The sequence below is a fragment of the Larus michahellis genome, chromosome 3 (assembly GCF_964199755.1).
Source record: "Larus michahellis chromosome 3, bLarMic1.1, whole genome shotgun sequence".
In the NCBI taxonomy this organism is placed as follows: Eukaryota; Metazoa; Chordata; class Aves; order Charadriiformes; family Laridae; genus Larus; species Larus michahellis.
The window spans coordinates 20,266,484-20,287,657 of NC_133898.1; the positions used below are offsets into that span (position 1 = coordinate 20,266,484).

At 44.0% G+C, this 21,174-nt stretch overlaps 1 protein-coding gene across 2 annotated transcripts in view; it reads right to left on the reverse strand.

Moving 5' to 3' along the window:
- COQ8A (coenzyme Q8A) overlaps window positions 1–21,174 on the reverse strand; it is a 46,611-nt gene that overhangs the window by 11,888 nt on the left and 13,549 nt on the right. For both annotated transcript variants that reach the window (XM_074578987.1, XM_074578988.1), the window contains exons 3-6: window positions 18,745–19,155; window positions 17,430–17,496; window positions 9,965–10,039; window positions 2,651–2,773 (exon numbers count right to left, since the gene is read on the reverse strand). In XM_074578987.1, the coding sequence (XP_074435088.1) occupies window positions 2,651–2,773; window positions 9,965–10,039; window positions 17,430–17,496; window positions 18,745–19,155 (676 nt within the window). The remainder of the gene's footprint in view (window positions 1–2,650; window positions 2,774–9,964; window positions 10,040–17,429; window positions 17,497–18,744; window positions 19,156–21,174) is intronic.

Sequence of the window (21,174 nt, forward strand, 5' to 3'; positions counted from 1 at the left end):
GAAAGAGATACATAACGCAGAGACACAACATTAATGCCCAACGTTGTTTAGAAATTCCCACCAAAGCCATGAGCAACATTAAAAAAGTACTAACAAAACCTTACTGAGGGATCAACAGGAGTTTTTAAGAGGAGCTCCCATTCTGTCACTGCAAGTCAGAGATTAACAGGCTTTGCAGGAGCAGTGAGTAAAACTGCTGTTGGGACGTTATAGCCCTGCAGGACGGCTAGACATTGCATTTGTGTGCACGTTCCAAACACCGAAAGAAACTTCTGCTCTATCATCAGTGGTGTATCACTGCCGAGCCTCTGGCCATTATAAAATCTATTCTCAAGGGCATGTGAAAATATTAGCCATCATGCTGTAACATGATAACCTGCACCTCCTAGGATAACTGTGCAGAGAGAGAAAGGACCTCACTAAAAGTGCCTCCTGCTCCCAAGAAGCCTTTTGTGTCAAGGTATCAGGGTTTGACACAGGCATTTAGGATCAACTTCTGTTATTTTGCTTATTGCTCACATCTGAAAAACTCACAAGGTATTTCAGTCTTTAGTCTGAGAGGGAATTCTTAACTGGGCCTGCTCGACCACCACTGCTTTGTTCATTAGCACAACGCCAAATAGACAAGAAGCCTGCAAGTCCAAATTGACTGTACAGAAACTCGGCAGCAACGTTAAAAATCAGTCACGCTGCAGAGGCAACTCTGACAAAACGAGGCTTACAACATGCTGATGAACACGGTTATATGTCTTTGTGGCAAACCTGATGAGGCCTTACTGGAAAAAAAAAAAAAACACAAAGCAAGAGTCAAGGCAGGGGACTCAACTGGCAAATACAGCTGCCTTTCCAGCACCTTCCAAAGCACATGCACTAGAACATGGGATGATTTGGGGCCCTCAGCATCCTTTCTGTGCATCACCTTCAGGGATGTGGGTCCCTAAAATCCACTGACCCCCAGAAGCAGACATCAGGGTTTTTAAGGACACTGCTTTGTAACTTCTGGGTGGTTTAGCTCATAGGTGCTCAGCTGCACCTGGACAAAGCCACGCAGAGTCCCTGTGCTCAATTAGCACACATTCCTGTTAATAGAAGAAGCCAATTCAAACTCGCCAGGCCACAGAGAAGCCCATGAAGTGGCAGGAACTGTGTGAAGGCCTCCTGCCCAAACAGCTAGCCCAAGAACTGGCTGCTCCACACTGTTGGAAGTGTCTAACCCATTTCACCACAACTGTCCCTCAGCAAGGTTACCAGAGGCCTGTGTTCTCGCCAGGGACTGAAGCGCTCCACACACTCATCACAAGAGTCAAATGAGGGCTGGGCAGCGCCACTGAGGTTGCTAAAGGCCTGTATGTTCTTGACACCCAAGTGAAGTCAATCCGCAAGTGTTTGACGCTCCTGCCAGGCCTCAGTAACATTAGGAGACAGCAGGCAAGTGTCAAAAATCCAGAGCATTTCTGCTTCTCAGAGCTGGCCTTTCACAGCTATTCTATCTTCACTCACATCCAAGTCTAGGGCAGCTGTGACCAGGCTCTGGGCACACATCAGGTCAACTCAATAGCACGTTAAGAATTTTAACTAAATCCCCACCTATGGTAGGCAAGTTTACTTCAAAGCTGATTTCCAGACACAGCTCACTCACCCCGCATACCAGACGCACTGGCCACAGAAAGCCAGGAGCAGAAGAGCTCCTCCTGGATCTGCACTGTGAACCACCAGTCACTGGCACCTGGCAGTTTCTAGAGGGTGAGAAAACAGCATATGGGTGGTAGCCTTTGAAAAGCAGGTGTGCCTCCCACCTAGCTTTGTTAATGTTGCCATCAGCCTGGCACGCACCTAAAACAAATGATTAGCAAATGAAGAATGATGAAATGCCACAATCAGGACTCTCTGGAACAGGGAGCTGGTCTTGCTTTATTGGCTAGCCCGAGCTATTTAATACAATACTAGATCCAACCTCATCAGTCAACACCTACGAAAATTCAGGTAGAAGCCCAAGCCAAGCAAGCCAAGTACTTCAAACATTCAGACACTGACTCAGTTTCAGTGACATCTTGAAAGCTATTTCCAGACAAGTGTAAAAGCTATTTTTGGCTGGTTCTCTCCTTCCCTATCAAGTTGGGCAGGAAGGTGAAGTGGATAGATCCAGATAAGGTTTGAATTCGGCACACCTGCTGTCTTCCAGGAGTAAGCTAACAGTGGAGTGCAGACCCTGATACCACTCATGCCTTCACCTGTGATCACTGAATTCAGAGACCAATGGAGTAAGCACCAGTTTGAAGTCTCCTCAAGATGGAAACAAGTTTGATAAAATTTATCAGCTGTACCAGCCTTTATGGCAAAGCTTCAGTGCCAACAAAGCATGTAAACCATAAACATGTTGTAATGGGAGAGGGCTGTGGATATAACCTTGACCACTTTTGGTGAACAAAGAACAGGATCGCGTTCTTATCATCATCCTCCTTTCTAGCTGGATACCTGTGTACAGAATGTGATACAGCTCTGCTTCTCAACAATTGCTTTTAATACAGGCATTAAAATTCACAGAGAGCATCACCTTCTTTTCAACCAGTTTCACTTGACTGCCTGACACAACAGGGGCATTGGGAAAGTGGTGGTATATAGTGCACACATATAGTTATTTTACACTTACCCTGAATGCTTAACATCTGTCCCAGCTTCAGTGCTGCTCCCCTGACCTTGCACAAGGTTCTCACGATTCTTTCTGCATTGGCTTCTGACAGGAACGGGCTGGAATCCATCACCGCTTTCTTTCCTGAGGAGAGAAAGTATATGGATGAAGAGCACCCTTACCTCAGTGAGCTCAATCCATTGTGTTAGTCCACATTCAACAGATTTGCGCTTCCTCAGAGAAATCAAACTAGGACTACACTCAGTGCCTTCAACCAGGGGCACAGACCACACTTGGACACGCGTGTCTTGCACTGACTTTGACATTGCTGGCTTGAGGGCCAACAGCAGCAAGTCCCAGCAGTGCGGACATCCACAGAGGTTATAGAAACTGTCCAGGATCCTGAGCAGATGTTGGTGCTTGAACTCGCTGTGCCAGCTAGCTCAGCCTAAAACACTACATAAAGGTCTCCCAAGTCTCCCACCACAGGCTGCAGCATAGCCATAACCACAGAAGAGCAGTAGGGGTGAGCCACAGCTAAGAAAGAATCGTCAAAAACTTTGACGGCACACTGGGATAGACGGAGAACGCACCGGTACTTCTTAGGGTGGGAGAAGGGACTCACACCAGCACCAAACCTCCTTTCTAATAGCAAATAGTTCTTGCACAGAACAGATTCATACATAAACATACATTGCTGTGCAATTGCACGTCCAGAGTGTGCATTAGGCATCTGTAAAGACCAGATGCAACCTTCACATCTCCAAGCCCACAATAACATTCTTTTCTAATCAAACTGAAATTTACCGTCTGCCAATGCATAGGCAAAACAAACTCCACCAACACCATAACCCCAAAACACCACAGCTGCATATAGCATTTTGAAAAAGCAGCAGATTATGAATGTGTGACGAGGTTAATCAAGCTAGTCAAATCCAGGGAGGCTGGAGGTAGTCCTCACAGGAGAAGCCCAGCAGGACCTCTCATCTGTAATACTGTGTTGTTCTTGAACAATTATGCTGGAAAGGAAATTAAGTCGTCTTGTCAAGATTGCCAACCTTTTTCCCTTTTATATGCTTACCACATTCTTATGGGCAGCTTGCTAGTGAGAAAGATGCTGCCTTTCGACAGAAGAACATCTCAATGTAGCTAGTCACTTGTTCTGACTGCGCATAGAGGCCGTGCAGGGAGGAGGCCAAACCCTTCTGCCTTCACCCCCATCAGCAGTCATCAGCTTGCACAGAAAAAAGCCCAAAATATACAAACCCACACATTCCTGTCCCCAAGAACAGGTAAAGCCTGATGTCTGACAGGCTCACTAGGTGGTCATTGCAACCATCTACACACCAGCCCCAAGCATGCAACAAGTTTTTTAGGTGGCATAAGAAGCACTTCCCCTTCAGTTTGTTTTGTTTTTTTTTTTTTTTTTTTTTCTTTAAAAGGGAGAGGGAAGGAGACCCTGATTCCACTTTGTGGTCCCTTTGGGAGAAGCAACCCAAAACTCCTTCTCCAGGGCAATGCCCAGTAGGGCAGGGACAGAGGGGGCAGGCAGGCACCCGCCAACCACTTCTCTTGGGGCTGCAGATCAGTTCCTCCTGATAGAGAGCCAAGCAGGAGGAAGGTCAGGTCTTACAGCCAGGCTGCAGGGCCCACAGTTGGTACACTGAACTTGGAGCTACATTTTTTTTTATTTTTTTTCCCCAACACTTCAGAGCAAAGGGTACTAAGGATGGAACAGCTGAAGCCCCCATACAGAACAAGCAAAGCCTAAAAGGCACAGCAGCTGCAACAGGCCTGAAGATCTCAGGCAGATGGAAATTACTGGTGTGTCATATAGGGACTACAGCAGCAAGAGATCCTCTCCATCTCCAGCTGCCTCTCAGGAAGGCATACAGACGGAGCTCAGACTGGCCAGGGGACAGGAAGAAGAACTGAGTCAGACTGAAGTGGCTGCTGTCTAAATTCTGGTGGCCACACAACTTGGTAGCCACACAACTTGGTAGCACTTTCTTGAGGTGTTAAGCATGTTACTGATCTGACACCCTTCTGCCCCTGCAAGCAGCTGGCTTGATACAGAGCTTTCCCTAGATAACCAATACCACTGGCCATGCACAGAGGTGCCAAGCACTGCCCTCCCCTGTCCTTCAGCCCCCCTCCTTTCCCTTTACCTATTTTGTGGGAAAGCAGCAAGATGGCACCGCATGTGGGACATCTATCTGTACTAATCCCTCTCCTAAGTAAAGAACATACGTGGAAAGGAGAGAGGAATAAAAGCACCAGGAGGGAGTACACAGGACAACTATCCTGCTCTTGAGAGCAAGATGCAGAGAAGCAGGAGGGACACAGAAGTCACCATTTGCATCACACAGAGCAATCCTCACAGCACATTTTGCTCTGGATCCTGGATGTAAGGAGTCCGAGAGACTGAATAGATAAAGCTGCCCAGGGCAGAAGAATCTGGCTTTGCCCACTTGAAGAGCTGACTTTGGAGAGTAGGGTGCTTGGAGCCACTTGGCAGAGCTCTGGCTCTCAACAATCCCATCAGGAAAACTCTGTATCCTTAGCAATGATGAGGCAAATAATCCCTTGTATGAGCTCCATCAGACACACAGGAGCTAGGAAAAGTATCGAGTCAAAGCCCTACCTTCCTGCACACCACCTGCACACAAAAACACCCTCCTTTGAGTCTGCAGCGGGATAAAGGAGTTAGTTAATGATTAAAGTCACCTCCAGAAGCCAGTGAACCCTGACAATTTTAGACGAGTCTTATCAGAGAAAGAGCCAAACACAGGCACTCCCCATCCTCTCCTCCTGGTGTGTTTCTCATTGAAGCCAAGGCCACAAGGGCACTACCTGATCACCAGGCAGCCCAAGAGCACATAAAGAGCTGTTGCTTGTTTATGTACTTTGCTAAAAGTGGGCATGAACAAGAAAGTGACCTGAAAACAGGAGTCAAAAGCATGATTATGTAAGTGGCAAGTGAAGAGGAAAAAAAACACAGAGAAAACAGACATAGACTTCCAAGGCTACGGGCAAAGGACGTGGGGATAAAACCCAGCACAAGTTTGTGAAAAAACACGTCAGTTTTCAGTAAGTTAATGTTTTTCCCAAAGGCCGCAGGTACCTTTTGATGCTACAAAGTTTCCTCCCCATCTTAAGATCACAAAGTTGGGTTGTTTTTTTTTAAACCTACTTCATCAGGGAAACAAAAAAAGGCAAACAGAAGTCACATCTAAACAAGCCGTGGCAACAAGGAGACTTCAGACATGAACAGTCCTGCAGCCACAGAACCTGGAGACTGTCAGCTCTTCCCCAGCAGTGGTAGCAGGCAGATGCCCTCAGGAGTGCTCAACCCATGTCTTCCTTTCTAAATACAGAATCGGCATAAACCTTTCCAAATCTGTGTGCATCTCACAGCTGTAGCACTGCTTTTCCACCTCCTTTGCTACCGTCAAATTGAAAACTAGCCGCTGGAACCTTGCATGTATTTGTTTTTAGGACCATCCATCACACAAACTTTGGGGCAAGGGAAGAGTCAAGAATATAGCCTAAGCATTTGGGACTGAAAACTCGAGGAGACTGCATTACTCCTTTTCATAAGGAAACAACTTTACATTCAAACCTAGGCCAGCTGCCAGCCCTCCGGGGCTCTGCCCAGCCTGGCATTTGCAGAGTGCCTAGTAGAACAGCCCAGTACAGGTCATTAATAAGTTACAAAGTTGACCTTGAACCCAGAATCTCTTTACTAGTAATGGCAGCTATTTATCTGGGCACTCTTTCATTTTTATTCCAGGAAATTTATTCTACCCTCCTATTCTCACCCCATGTCAGCCTTCCACTTTAGATACACCCTCCAAATACTGAGACTGCCATCAAGGTCACCAGTGACCAAGGAGGTTATTTTTAATTGGCTACATCAGCCAAGAAAATTCCCACTGGAAATAAAGTACAGCCACCCTCCTTTTAAAAAATAAGATGAACCAAACCACTTAAAGAACTTCAAGAGAGCAGCATTAGGCCCTCAAGCCCTTAAAAAAAACAAAACCACAAAGACACACAAACAACAATACACCAAAAAAATCCCCCCCAACAACCCTGCACCTACTCACAGGAATTTGGCAGCAGAATTTATGTCCAGGAAATTAGGCATGGATGTAGAAGGGAAAAATTCATGAACTCTTGCATGAGCCTTTTTTGTAATAAATCCTTTAAGTAGTTAATTGTTTATGGAAACAGACAATCCAAGGCAGAGAGAGAAGGGCCCTGTGGCTACTAAACAAGGATGGGGAAATCGAGCGGGAAAAGACAGATCAGCACTAGAGCAGTTGCTAGAGAATGTGCAGGAGAGTAGACATTTGTGGTCCCTCCATTTAATAACAGCGATGGAAAGAAGTACAAGCCCTGCTACTAGGATCACGTGTAGCTCCGGAGTTTCTGGCTTGTGGTTTTGCGACTAAAGGACCGTCATTTCAAGCTCCATTTTAAAGGTGTGAAGACACTTTCTGGGCTGGACAAGAGGACGGTAGGCAAGAGAGGGCTCTTCCCTGTCTCTCCTGGATGCCAGTGAGAGCACGAAGTTCTTAGGCATGCCTTTGGGCATATACACATCCCACTTGTTTAAGTTTGAAGTGCCAAGAAGTTACTATTAATATTGCAGCAGTGGGGAGAGAAAAGACATCTTGTACCAGCTTCCAGAGAACAGGACAATATGTCATTCTCAGAGACAGGTCTTAGCCCAATCTTATGGTGCTGGCAGCCAGAAAACTTGGACACAAATGCCTCAAGCTGAAATCATGAAAGGGGTACAGAGGTATTTTTAAAGAAATATAGAAGTACCTATGTCAAGAGATTTCCCCTAAGAACAGCTAAGGCTGGTACTGCCAGAACAGCAGTAAGAAAACGGGATCTTGGACTCAAAACTGTGTCCTCTGCCATGCATTTCTCTAGGAGCAGAGCCCATGGAAGGGAGTTCTCATCCACATAGCCTTACCCACCACCATCAAATCCTGTGGGAAACACATCCAAGGACACTAGCTAGAGGCTGTAGCCGAGTCACCTGGAGACTTGCTTGTGTCCTTGGCCTGCGAAGCTCCAAGTGAGTATGAGGGCTGAAATAGTGTCTTACTTCTGCCTCACCTCAATACTTGCTGCTCTTGGCTCATTCTCAGTCCCAATATCCTTCTCCTTTACAGTGTAACCACTGCTCCAAGCTCTTATCTAAGCAGACATGACAGCAAGAGGGGAAATGCAAGAATAAAAGCAAGCCAGCTAAAAATAAAAGCCAGGTCATTTTCTAACTCCCTTGCCTAGCATTGAAGTCAGGAGTTCTCATTGCCTTATTCTTTAATTAATATTTGTTCAAGAAAATTACTCTTTCCAAAACATGACTCAAACCGTAGAGCAGGCTTCTGGCACCAAGTTATATTACAGGAGAAAACAATAGTTTTCCTAGCAAGAAGAAAAAAAGCCTAAAGGTGCAATTACTTTATTACAAGGAAAGTGTTTGTTGACCTCTAAAGAAAAAAAACAACCAACCAACCACAAAACCAAAAACCCCACACCTAATCCTTTCTCACACTATAAGGAAGAGAAACAAAGCTCATGCTATTCCCTCAAATTCCATAGCTCTACAAACTCATGTTTTCACTTAGGGGTGTGCCCAATTAGAAAAACAATCTGGCAAGCAGAGAAAGTTGTGCAATTCCTCCATTTAAAGCAAAGCAAATAATCAGCTTCCAACAGGTATGAACAACCTGTCAAATATCACAAGGGCTGAACGCAAAAGCCTTCAAGGATTATCTGCAGGATGGGCCACGTTTGCCTGAATGCATGCTTTTAAATCAAAGCAAGGAAACCCTCCCAGCCTCAAACACCTCAGGTCGTAGAAAGAAACGACAACTCTTTGCCAAGGATCCTTTTTCTCTGCTGAGCTGCTCTGCATTGCCTAGTTGTACAGGAAATACAAAGGTCCAAGTATTAAAAAGTAGCGTCCTGGGTGGCACACAACCCCTGGCCCCCCACCACAGGGAATGTGTTTCATCTAATGGGGTGTTCATTTTTTTGGTTGGTTGTTTTCTTTAGGGTTCTCCTCCCTCCAAATTTCTTCAGCCACTCCAGTACCTCCTGGAATAGAGATTCCCACTATCTCAGCCTCCATCCTTCCTCCACCCCAAAAGAAGACCAGGGAGAAGACAAACTGGCCTTGTAGCAGAATACTAATGGCCGCAGAGTAAAATGACAAGGACACAGCAGTTATCATTATCTCAAAGCAATGCTTCTGAACCAGGAACAATTTGACTTGATTTTTACTTCTAGCTGCAAGTCCTTACGCCTTTCATCAGTTCCCTCCAGTCACTGGAAATAAACATAGTAACCACACAAAGATACTGTCCAAACCAGAGAGACCAGCTGAAGACCGAACAGCCTGCAATAACTGTAACAAAGAACTTTACATTTTGCAGTACCCCACCAAAGCTTTCCCTGGATAAGAAATAAGTGAATGGAGTCCTAAGCTTTAGAGTTATCTCATGTTTTCTAGAAAAGAACGCCATGTAATTTTTCTGTGCCCTAAACCATTCACCCACACATAACCATTCAGTATCACTGTATTTTACCAACACATAAGCTTAGAAGAAAGCCACCATGACATGGTCAGGTACAACTTAGGAACATTTTACCTCCAACTTCAAACAAACTGTGAAGAAAACAGGATCGGGTTGATTTGCACGTCACAGCTTTTGACCTATGATGAGAATACTTTAGAAGAAGGCAAAATATAGATGCTGGAAGTAGATAATTGCCATTTAACGGGTACATAAAGTGTTTTGTCTCTCAAGAGAGCAGCCATCTTCCAAGTTCCTCCTAGGCAGAACATCCTTAAATTTCAAACAGACTGCAACCACTAACAAAGTTTTCAGACATTCGGGTTCATCTACGGTTTCTGTACTGGTAGAACTACATGGTTTCACTGAACAGTTTAATAAAATTGTTAGGCTAAGACAATCCACGAGTGGGCACAGGGACAGTATTCAAACCTATGGGTGGCTGTGGAAAAGCTGTACAAATTGTGCTGGCATAAACTCATTCTCTTGCATAGAATCTGAACTCTGTCCATGTAGTGAGACTGTGGTGTACTTTGACAGAAGACTCTGGAGGGAGAGAAGGATTATGTTAAAAATAGAAGAACTACTCATATCCCCCCTGTTACTCTGACTGCCTCACCGTCTCAGCTTTCAAAAGACTAAAATCTTGCAAATGCAGGTAAACTGTGTCTGGGGGAAAAAGAGGAAAAAAAAAAGAGGGAAAAGAAAGAAAGAGGATGTAGAAAGGGCTTACCATTGCGTTCCTCAGGTCTAAGGCTCTTCTTTGCAACTTCTGCCAATGCCCCAATGCCAAGACCAACAGCTAGTCCTTTAAAATAAGGAGAAAAAGACCCGGTCAGAATGAAAAAACCTTCTGAGCCACAGAGGCATTTTTTTGTAATTAACTTTAAGCCACACAGTCAAACACACAGCAGCAGAACAGCTTGATTAGAACATCCTCGCTTTTGCAATGGAGTCATCTTCAAGTTTGACACGGAACAGTTTTCTCCTGTACTTCTTCAGCCCAGCATGCCAGCCAGATCTCATAGGCTAGGCCAGCCTGGGATGGCTGGCTTTCATAAAGCATGTCAAAAACTGCTACTCAGAGCTCTGTGCTCTGGCTGAGGTCCTGCCGTAGACTCAAATTGTGGAGTTTAGAAGGGAAGGAAAAAAAAAAAAATAATCTCACAAACTTGGTTCTCAAAGTATAGTTCTCAGGAAAGAAGAGAATCCTCCTCACTCCCCATCATGCCACCACAGTAAGGTGAAGCAAAACTGTATTTAGATGAAGCCACTGCCAGTAGAGTTCAAGGCTCTGTGACCCCACTGTCTAAGCATTCAGGTTTATTTGTGCTTATTAGCTGTCTGACTTCCACGTACTCCTTTACTATGATGAACTGAAACACGTTTTTTCTGAGGCCCACCTTATGCAAGTAGTGTTGTAACCTGCAAGTCCAAGGAGCTGTGCTGGGGAGTAAGCCCACACAGCAACAGTAAGACCATGAGACCAAACACTAGCGCTCCGCATGCACTATCCCCCTTCCAAGCAGGGAATTCTAGGGCGTTGTCTCACGGCCACAGATTAAGCTACAACTACAAAAGAAGTGTTATCTGCCTCCACTAACCTGACTAAAGCCAGTGAAGATTAAATAAAACATAGATCTAATCATGCAGTAATCTGTGCTACTAAAGGTCTCGCTGCCTTCCCAGTTTCAAAGTATTTATTTTTCTGGATAATAAGTGACATGGGCAACCAGAACAGCTGGTGCTCCTTCACATCTGCTCAGCAATGGTGCATCCTGCCATGCCGTACTCCTACACTGCTAGCAGTACTGGGTGGGCATGTTTTCCAAGCAAAAAATGAACATCTATCACTAAGAAACAAGTAACAATTCAAAGCTGTATTTCTTATCAAAGCAATGCCAAAACTTGGGTGTTTTCCCTGCATATCCAGGGGTTAGAAAAAGCTACCACTCCCCCTAAGTCTCAGTCGCTCACTTTACTCCTTTGTTCTTACTAAGCTATTATCAGAAGAACTATGAAATTAGGGAATTAAAAAATGGCCTAAAATCCTCATGGCTATAACTCCACCTACTAAGAGCAGTACTAAGGATCATTTTGACCCTGAACATCAGGAACATATTACGTTCTCCTTTATTAACCTGAATTTCATTCACTGTGGCATTTGGAGCATGCACAGCTCACACAACAAAAACCAGTGTGGAAAACTTCATCCTTCCTTATCTTACAGACCAGACTAACACTCTAGGGTTCAGAAAGCAAGTACTAGACAGGAGGGTTCAGAGCCACAACACTTATTTCCTGAAATGCCACCAGATTTGAATTCCAGGCCTCTTTTACACAGCCACCCATCTGAAAGGCTGCGGTCTAGGCAAGTATTATTTGAACACAAATAACACTGTGTACTGGGTCTAGCAGAGATAGGAGTTAGTTTTCTTCATAGCAGCCTGTATCATGCTGTGTGTTGCATTTGTGACTAAAAGTCTTGATAACAAACCAATGTTTTAGCTGTTACTGGACGGTGTTTGCATAGCATCAAGGCTTTTTTCTTTTTCCCCACTCTGCCCCTGTAGCAAGTAGGCTGGTGGTGGGCAAGAGGCTGGGAGAGGACACAGCCAGGACAGGTGACCCAAATGGATCAAAGGGATATCCATACCATATAGCGTCAGGCTCAGCAGTAAAAGCTTGAGGAAAGGAGGATGAAGAGGGGAAAGGTTTGGGGTTTTGGCATTTGCCTTCCCAAGTAACTGCAACAGTTACTGAGGCCCTGCTTCCCAGGGAGCAGCTGGACATCTGCCTGCCCACAGGGAGTAGTGAATGAATTCTTCTTGCTGCTTTGCTTGCACGTGGAGCTTTGCTTCACCTATTAAACTGCCTTTATCTCAGCTCCCGAGTTTTCTCGCTTTTGCTCTTCCTATTCCATACTGCTGTGGGCGGAAACAAGTGAACAGCTGCATGGGGCTTAGCAGTCAGCCCTTCACCTGCTACCAGGAACAAGTCACCCCTCCAAAGAACCTGCACAGCTGTAGAGAAGTACTCTCCTCCTCCAGGCCACTAGTCTACTGACCTTGCACAAGTCACTCCTGACATCCTTCATTTTTCTTGACTGCAAGATGAGTATTTCCGCCAAGATTAATCATTTTGGGACAATTTTCAGCATCACTGAACAGCCACGGTTCAGCACCTTGGAAAATAACATCCCTGAGCACCTCTAGAAAGTCACACTCCTGCATTTTACACTTTATGCAGACAGATTATTTCGGGTCTGGAAAATACCGCTTGGTTTTATACCAGCGGAGTGCCTCTTCAGACATTTTCCAGGCACCTCCAGCACCCATTACGCTTCAAACCAAGCTCATCAAGAGATGATCTGGCATCAGTTTTCTTCAGGAAGAATCCTCTTGCTCAGCAACTGACACAACAAAACAAACAGGATACTGAATGGGCCGTTACCACTCTGCTCAGCCTGCCAAGCACAAGGGTGGGCGAGACTCTCTCCTGGAGCAGCCTGGGCCCTGGTTTCGGTCATGTCAAACACCACACAGAACACGTTGCAAGCTGCAGATTGTTGTGCATCAATAAATTTCCACTAGCTTTCTGAGCATTAAACGCTCACCAGAAGAAAGCCATGCTCATTTGTTACTCACATGACAATCTGAATCCTGTAGTTGTCAGTCCTGTATATGGTTTAATAGAATACCTCAAGAGGTTAGCTTTATTTTCTTTGCAAAATTGCTACAATCACATTAGATCTAGACTTCACGACAAGCTTCCTGAACTTTATTGCAAAAGGATCTTATTATATCATTAAAATAATAAGCTTACAAACCAGGAATATGATTAAGGGAGACAGAAACATGAAATGATGCAAGGAAGAGAGAATGGAAATAAAGAAAAGATCAAGAAACCATGTGGGTGGAACTGATGACCCATCAGGCTACAAAACAAGCACGGAACAAAAAACTGCAGAAAAAATCTGTTTTACCAATCCAACCTTGGGAAGAAAAAATAAAATAAAAAAACAAGGATGATATTTAGTACTATAAATACAGCTACAAGCAGTCATTCCAGCTGCTGCAAGAAGCAAACAAAAATACATATGAAGGACAAAAGTTCAGTAGAAGATCTTGTGCTGATTACAGAGAAACATTAACTCAGTATTACATGCAAGCATTGGAGAAAATTATCTTGAATCTTTCCAGCAAGATGTTCTTTGCTCCCAGAAAAGGTGAGAAGCCGGGCAAACTCTGCAGTCCAAGTATTTCTGCCTCCTGTTACTAATTTGTCCATCACCCACCAGAGTGTCCTGACACCACAGCTGAGAGATCAACATTCCCTATAACACTGGGGGGGACAACAAAAAACACACGAAGACAGGAGGAGGAATGATTCAAGTATGAATGGGCTCACGCCAATAGCATGGGAATTCAGCTATCTGAACTCCAGGAATAGCTACATGAACTCTGTTTTTGACTGCCTCAACGTCTTTCCATCTTCTCCAAGTCTAAAACAATGTTGTTCTAATATGGAAATAAAGAAAAAAAGTGAGTTTTATCCCACCAAGAAAAGTCAGAGTCAAATGCTAGTTTGACTGGTGTGGAGGTGGTAGGGGAAGAATCCGCCTCAACCATTATATTTCTCACAATGGCTTCCTGGGGTCTTCCAACGAAGACGGCACCCCAAAGCACACAAGAAACAAGTCTTGCACAAAATTTTACCTTACACTCCCTCGTGGATATGGAGCAGCCTCCTGCTCTTAATTATTTTCGACACAATGCCAAGAGGCAACCAGTACAGCAGGAAATAATCACACCCCTGCCCCACTATCCCTTATTCAATTCTGGTCATTTGAATGTCCTAGGAAGCAAGGACAGAGCTGGGTCACTACTATTCCACAGGTTAACAGTGACATCACCTGCAAAAGGGGGGGATGTCATCCATCCAGCTGTTAACTATCATCCCTCAGCAGCAGTAGGTGCTCCCAAAAAACAATAATGTAATTGGAGATTCTCATTAAATCATCCCACATCTTGTTTCTGATTTCTGTTGAAAAGGCAAGACAAGAGGAAACGCGTGAGAGAGAACACACCATGCAGGCACAGGGAACTTCCAACTGACCTACTACTGAGCTTTGAAACGCTTAAGTTTACTTCAAGCTTATCTTGCCTTCTCAAAAAAAAAAAAAAAAAAAAGAGTTGGATTGGATCTTAGGAAGGCAAAAAATCAATTCTCATCTCAGTTGGAAAATGCCTCCTATGCCCTTATGTGACTCCCTTAAATCAGCCTTGCTCCTCAGCTTGCAGGTATTTTTAAAAATTGTACACATTACCTCTTGCATCACTCCTGTGAGCAATGCCCAGAAAGGATGCACAGCGAGGACAGTAAGTAGCTAAGAGAAGCACACACGTACTACCATCCCCTGGCTCACAATCTAAGAGGAAAACAGTCAACCATAAGCCAAAGCTTACCAACTTCAGAGCAATCAAAAACGGGTAAAAGTCAATGGCAAACCACAACATTTGAAATCAGCTAATGTTTCCTGGTTTAAGCATTTAAAATGCTTCATAAAGACACAATTTGGAAAGAACATTTCTCATCAGATAAGAGCCAGTCAGGAAAAGCCATACTAGAATTAGCTGACAGGGTTTTACAATTGCTCTGGCTCTCTCAGGGCCATGTGCAGACTGGAAAAAGGACTCTAAACTTGGAGCAAATAGCAAGCAGGAGCTGCTCCGCACTATAAATGGGGGCCCTCTTTCCACGCGGTTCTGGAGGCTGTTTAAAAGCTCGTGTCAGTCTGGATCAAGATCCGACCATGAAGAAGTACCCATTACAGATAGTCCTTCCCATGTGGGGCTGCCCACACTACTTTAGACTCGCCACACTCCCAGAAACCTTCTTCAAGCATTACCCAGCCTACCCAAATATCACCAAGGGATTTCTTAAATTGGAAAAACCCTACCTATAGGCCACAGCTGCTGTTTGTTAGCCAACATAATGACAGTGGTATTTCTCTTTGCTGTTGCAGGGAAAAATTCAGAGGGAAAGATAAGCGATGAATGCTAGCAAGAAACTGGAGAATCTGAACACCATTTTTGCAACACAGTGTTCCCCTAAAAGCAGTCTTGAAAGCAAGAGCTCTGTCTTGCCAGCGATTTCAATCATATAAAACAGGAAACTGGAGAAGGAAGACCAAAAAATAGATGACACACACAGATATGACATGGGATACTGCTTATAAACAAGCATTTCTTTCTTACTCTCCCTTTGTGGTTTTGGTTTGGTGGGGTTTGTTTTGTTTTTTTAACTTGCAGTTAGGCAGGTAGTTATATTCCCCCTTGAAGCATGAGTCAGCCTTTCCTCATGCAACAGCCTTGGGTGCCAAGAGCTAGAGCATACAGCGACAACACTGGAACTCAAAGTTCACAGAAAATTTGGTCATCTGCCACTTCACATCCACCAGCTGTCAGCAAGCAGCCACAGATAAATTCGGAAGATGACAGCTAGAAGTGCTGTGACACTTTCCATAAAAAAAAAAAAAATCAAGGCTAGATTACAACAGAGACCTTTATGCTACTAGAGCTTAAAAATAAAGAAGGCAAGTTAGTTTTAAAGTGATGCCTTATTACTCCAAAAAGCAGATCATGAATGTTGCTTCCATTTCAGGAATACTAAGCATGCTGAGAAGCCAGAGCACCTGCAATGAACTACAGGGTTAAAGAGAATTGACCAGCATTAAAACCTTATGATATCACAAAACTCCCTTGCTGCTTATTCCTGCACTGCATAGAATTGGTGCCCTGCCCTCAACTCCTCCTAGTGTGCATATTACTCTGACAAAGATACACACAGACAACGAATAATTGTTTTTTTATATAGTAGTTGATACAAATGACATTTGACAGGCTATTTTTCTTTCTTCTGGGATCTGTAACACAAGGATGTCTACTTTGCAGATGTGCTTCTCTATCAAATTTTGTGGAAGAGAATCACAAGAGCCACAAGGGCCTAACATGCTACTTGGGAGAGACTGTTCACAACCTAGATAGGCTACTAGCATCTCAAAACACTAGTCACCAAAAAAACCCAACAGACTACTCATCTAATGATTAGCTATGTAAGACTAGCTGTGATCATCTTTTCCACCTGTAATACTGTGATAGTTCCCTTTTTCTCAGGAACATTTAAAAGTCTTTTGATGGTTTTGGATGTAAGACATTAGATAAACACCAGCTGTTAATACTACTGAAGATATTTAGCTGCTTTTTAACATAGTAAGTTCCATTGTGCAAATAAAATTCACATAGGTGTCAGCTTGTTTGATCTTAGAAGCTCAGGCTTTACATCCTTCCTGGGAGAAAGTGGTTTATAAGCAATGGCCAAGTAAATCAAACCTTGACTATTATCATCTCCCAACCCTTAAAACTCAATATCAGAAGGATATGTTTTATATTTAACCACTGTTGAGAGAAGTAGCAAGGATAAGTCTGGGAAAAAATTATTTAATATAACAGCTGCTTCAGCTGTCTGTGCTTGACAGTAACAGCAGACTGTAAGGAGAGTTTCCTCAATAAAGTGAAATCACATATGCAGGACTGGGGCATTTGTACAGACTGGAGAACAACCTGCACCTCGCTCTCTCCCTCATAAAAACAGCCAGCCCAGTATGTGTTACCATGAAGATACACAGTTCTGCTATGCACTCCCAAATCATCTGCCCTACACTCTTCAGAGTGACTTTCCCCCCCAGCCCCCTATTTCAGAACAGGTATACAAAAAAAAAACTAAGCTGCAGGAATATATCAGCCTGCCGCCTTAAGACAAAAGAAAACCCATGCCAACACTGTAGTTTTTCTTTACAGGTCATTTGGTGAATGGATCTGAAAGGTCCGTTTAGGTGGGGAGCTTTTTTCTTTGCCATACCATCACAGTAGCAGTTAGATATGATAAAAGAGTGACGGATAACTGGATTCAAAGCATAACTTAATTCTGACTAAAGATCAAGAGCCCTAATTGCAATGAAAAAGCCCAAATCAAGCTCTGAGCTAAGAAGCTGTTTGTGGAAAAGCACTTTCCTATTAGCAAGCTCAACCAGAAGATAGAACCAACTAACGCTTCAGCAGGAGCACTGTCATAAACAGCCATTAATCAGTATGTGCAAGCGTAGTGGCTTCACAAATGTGGGTGTGCAAACTGACCTCCAAAGTTGGCGAGCCGTCCGATCCTTGTGACAGGAACTTTCCTCTCCCGGGCCCGCTCACTGAGCTGCAGCAGAAAGAGGGGGAAAGGAAAACAAAACAAAAAGAAATCCACAAATGAACTGGGCATATGGTCAGATACCTGCGAATTCAGAGTGCAACTCTGAAAGCACTTCAACTCTGTGCTACGGAAAGCTTTTCTTGAATACCGAGTCTTGTATACATTGAGATTTTCAAGTGAACACACTGCAGAACAGACACACTGTGAACTGAAACATACACTAAGCAGAGGAGTGGAGGAGAAGGTGGGAACAATAGAAAAGCTGACAACCGTGTTTAGAAACCCCATTTTTACTTTCACCTCAGCAGCCCTTATATTTTCAACTTGGAGAAGCAGCACACTGCCAACCCAAACTCCCTTCCACGCATGGAATTAAAACTCATGGAAGGTTATCAGGTTCACAGTACTGTAGATAATTCCCACGTGTGCAACAGCTGGAGAAGCAAAGCATACAGTTACATCAATGCAATATGCCAGTGAGTGAACCCTCAGTAGCATCTGATACTGGGTTTGGGGAAGGAGGCAGAAGGTCAGAGCAGAAGGCAAGTATCTCCACTATGAATATTGCTGTGGGCTTTCTGCGTTGCCTCACACAAGGGCATGAAGCCCTAAAGCAACAATTGTGAGCTATGCTACTCTCCAATCTACTAATGCCCAGGGCAACGTTCCCTCCACTTCTAGGACTGCAATACACAGTACAGGAAGCCACAGCCTTCACCGAGAGAAGCTTAGGTCCAATTCATTCTTCACAGCCGTAGCAACACAACTAGCTAAAGGGGACAGCGCCCTTAAGGAGAAGATAGACTCTTTAGGTCAGTGTTCAAACCTTTGTATCCCTACAGCTGCCCCCACCTACTCAACATTTTACCCCCAAAACTGGCGTGAAATACAGACCCTTCATTACTGTAATGTGCATCATAAATACATTGAATCCTCATAGTCCAGTGAATGAAAGGAGAACTCTTGTTAATAGAAAGCTGAAGTCTAACCCTATGTATGCTTTTTAAACATTCTCTCATATCAGAATATCTGATACAGAGGGGGTGGGTGTGAAAGGAGAGCCTGAAAAGCTATTGACAGAAACATCACAGAGATCAGAGTTAGGGAGCACAGACACTTCCCTCTTTTGCCTCCACAAAAGGGAACAGCAGAAGAGGAAGAAATGAGAAACACTGGAGAAGGTGAGTAAGGACAATCCAGTATAGAAACCATAGCACGAAGAATCCCCTATTAAAAAAAACAACAACAACATACCATCTGCTTGTAGGGTTTCTGCTCTGAACCTGTTTTAGCCTGTCTGGCTTTATCAATATCTTCCGCTGTTAATCCACTAACAGAGGAATGGTCTTGGTGAAAAGCCCTATTTTGTCCAAAAGCAGCAGCAAAAGGATTTCCAGGGTCCCTAAAGCCTCCAAATAACCTTGCATCCATTTTGGGAGGGAAAGGCTTCTGACCCATGCCGGAATCTCCAGTCTCACCAACACCTCTAAAAGGTCCATTCGTAGTGTAAGAGTAAGCAGGGCCTTCACCGCTGCGTTCGTGAGGCTTGCCAGGGGCAGTGGAGAAGTCCATTGCAGCATCTGATTGTTCTCGGGCTGAGAAGTCATAGTCTTTCCCAAAATCCTCACTGAGATCAGTTAAGTTCTCCTGCTGTTTGCCTAGTTCCTGCAAGCAATAATAGAAATACTTTAAGGAAAGAACTTTAAACCTGCTCCCTTACCCACCCCTGGTCCCCAGAGATGGACATGTAGCTAGGCTGTCCTGTCTCCACAATAAGCAATTTGTGGAGACTCTGGCACTGCAGACATTCACAGTAAGAGACAGGAAAAAAGAAGAAACACTGAGGACACCTGGGATGAAGTCACTGGCAGTCTTTCAACCCCACTGATGGGACAAATTAATTAACAGCTTCTCAAATACCTGTAACTGGGGAGGCCTTGTTCTCCATATACTGCCAGGAAGCGACACTAATTATGGAGTTCACTAGAAGCAATCCACTGCTCAAAATAACAGGTGGTGGGAGCTACAATATCACCAAAGATATACTCAGGAGGGACAACAAAAAGCTAAATCTCATAATATTCATAATATTCAGTTCTTACCCCTACCCTGCTCCCTCCTCCCATGCTGTCCCTAAGGAAGCAATGTCAGCACTTTCAAGCCCAAAGCTACCCGAAGCAATACCAGATACCTATGGCAAGGTTTGCTGTCATCCCAAAGTAATTAAATCTTGTGTTTGAAGCAAGGATAGCAGTGTCAGACACAGCAACACTCAAGGCAAGACTTTTCTGTTCTGTCCAGACCTGTAAGAGTCGCCCCACTAAGTCCAGATATTTCCCACCACTTTTCAATGTGGGGGGGGAGAGCAGAGCATTATCTACTATTTACTTGCTACTTGACATATCTCCTATTTACTTGCTACTCGACATATTGCAGTTACCTATCTCAGCAGCAGCAATACCATGGAAGAACTAATGACTATTACAGCCAGTCAACAGGATTTTGAATCCTGCTGCGGTCAGGCAAGCGGGCAGCATATTTTAGGCTCTTTCCTAAACACTAATTACATTTCCCCTCCTTACAGGAAAAAAAACAGAACATGGTCTTTCCTGTTATTCAGCAGGTCTCATGCTATTCTGATCCTCAACATTGGGGCAGGGGGGAAAGGGGGGAATCTGTTTACAGATGGGGACTGTGGCCACAATACTGACTGATGATTTCAAGCAAGAAGGCATCTCTACTTCCACACTTAAGTTTTAAAAGGCATGTCAGACAGCCAAAACCCTGCCACACGTCAAGAGAAGTGGAATATAGTCACTTAACATAAAAGCTTTCCTCTGTTCTAAACAGAAAAGTGTCATAGCTTCAGACAGATTTCTTACTGCTTTGGCAGCAGCTTCCTATGCAACTCATTTAGAACGCAGGGCAAGTGTTCTGCAGGTGTCTTTGTGGGGCCTCCCTGGGCACAGAAGCATGCACAGAAACAGGAGAACATCACATCTCTCTCTTTCCTTGGATGCAAAGGCAAGACAAAGCACTATCTCTGTAAACAAACACACTTAGGGTGTTCCTATGGCAAGCTTACAGAGAACCAAGGAAACACGGGCCCAGATTCTAGGACTGAAGCTACAGGAGACTGCTGTGATAGTCTAAACTTGTTGCATAAAAAAAAAAAAAGAGGTCAAAACCTCGCTCATTAGTTTCTGCTTCAAAATCATGATCCAAGCTATGCTGTCTTTCTGAAGGATCATAAAGAATGGTTGGTTTTGATTAAGAACAGTTATTTTCCTCAGACAAGCCCCATGTTTTCAAGAGAGGGCAACACTGCAAATGTGAAGCTCTTATAAATCCATCCCCATGCCTGGCAACAGAAGCTGCCGCTTTAAAACAAAACAAAAAAAAACCAAAACCAACAACAACAAAAAAAAAAAAGAGATAGATGTTGGCTTTTCTTATGTTCTTCATTTGAAAATCAGTTCTGAAAATTCAGTCTGGGCTGTAAGTGGTGAACATGCAAACACTTGACCCTGAGCCATCCTGAAAAATATCTCATGCACCAAATCTGTAAAGAAAGGAAGGAGCACTGAGCTAAATCCAATTCACTCAGGCAAAGGAGAGGTAATCAATGACTGAAGTTTGAAGGAGACTTTAAATAACAAAGCTGACGGCCAGTCTTAGCAAGAG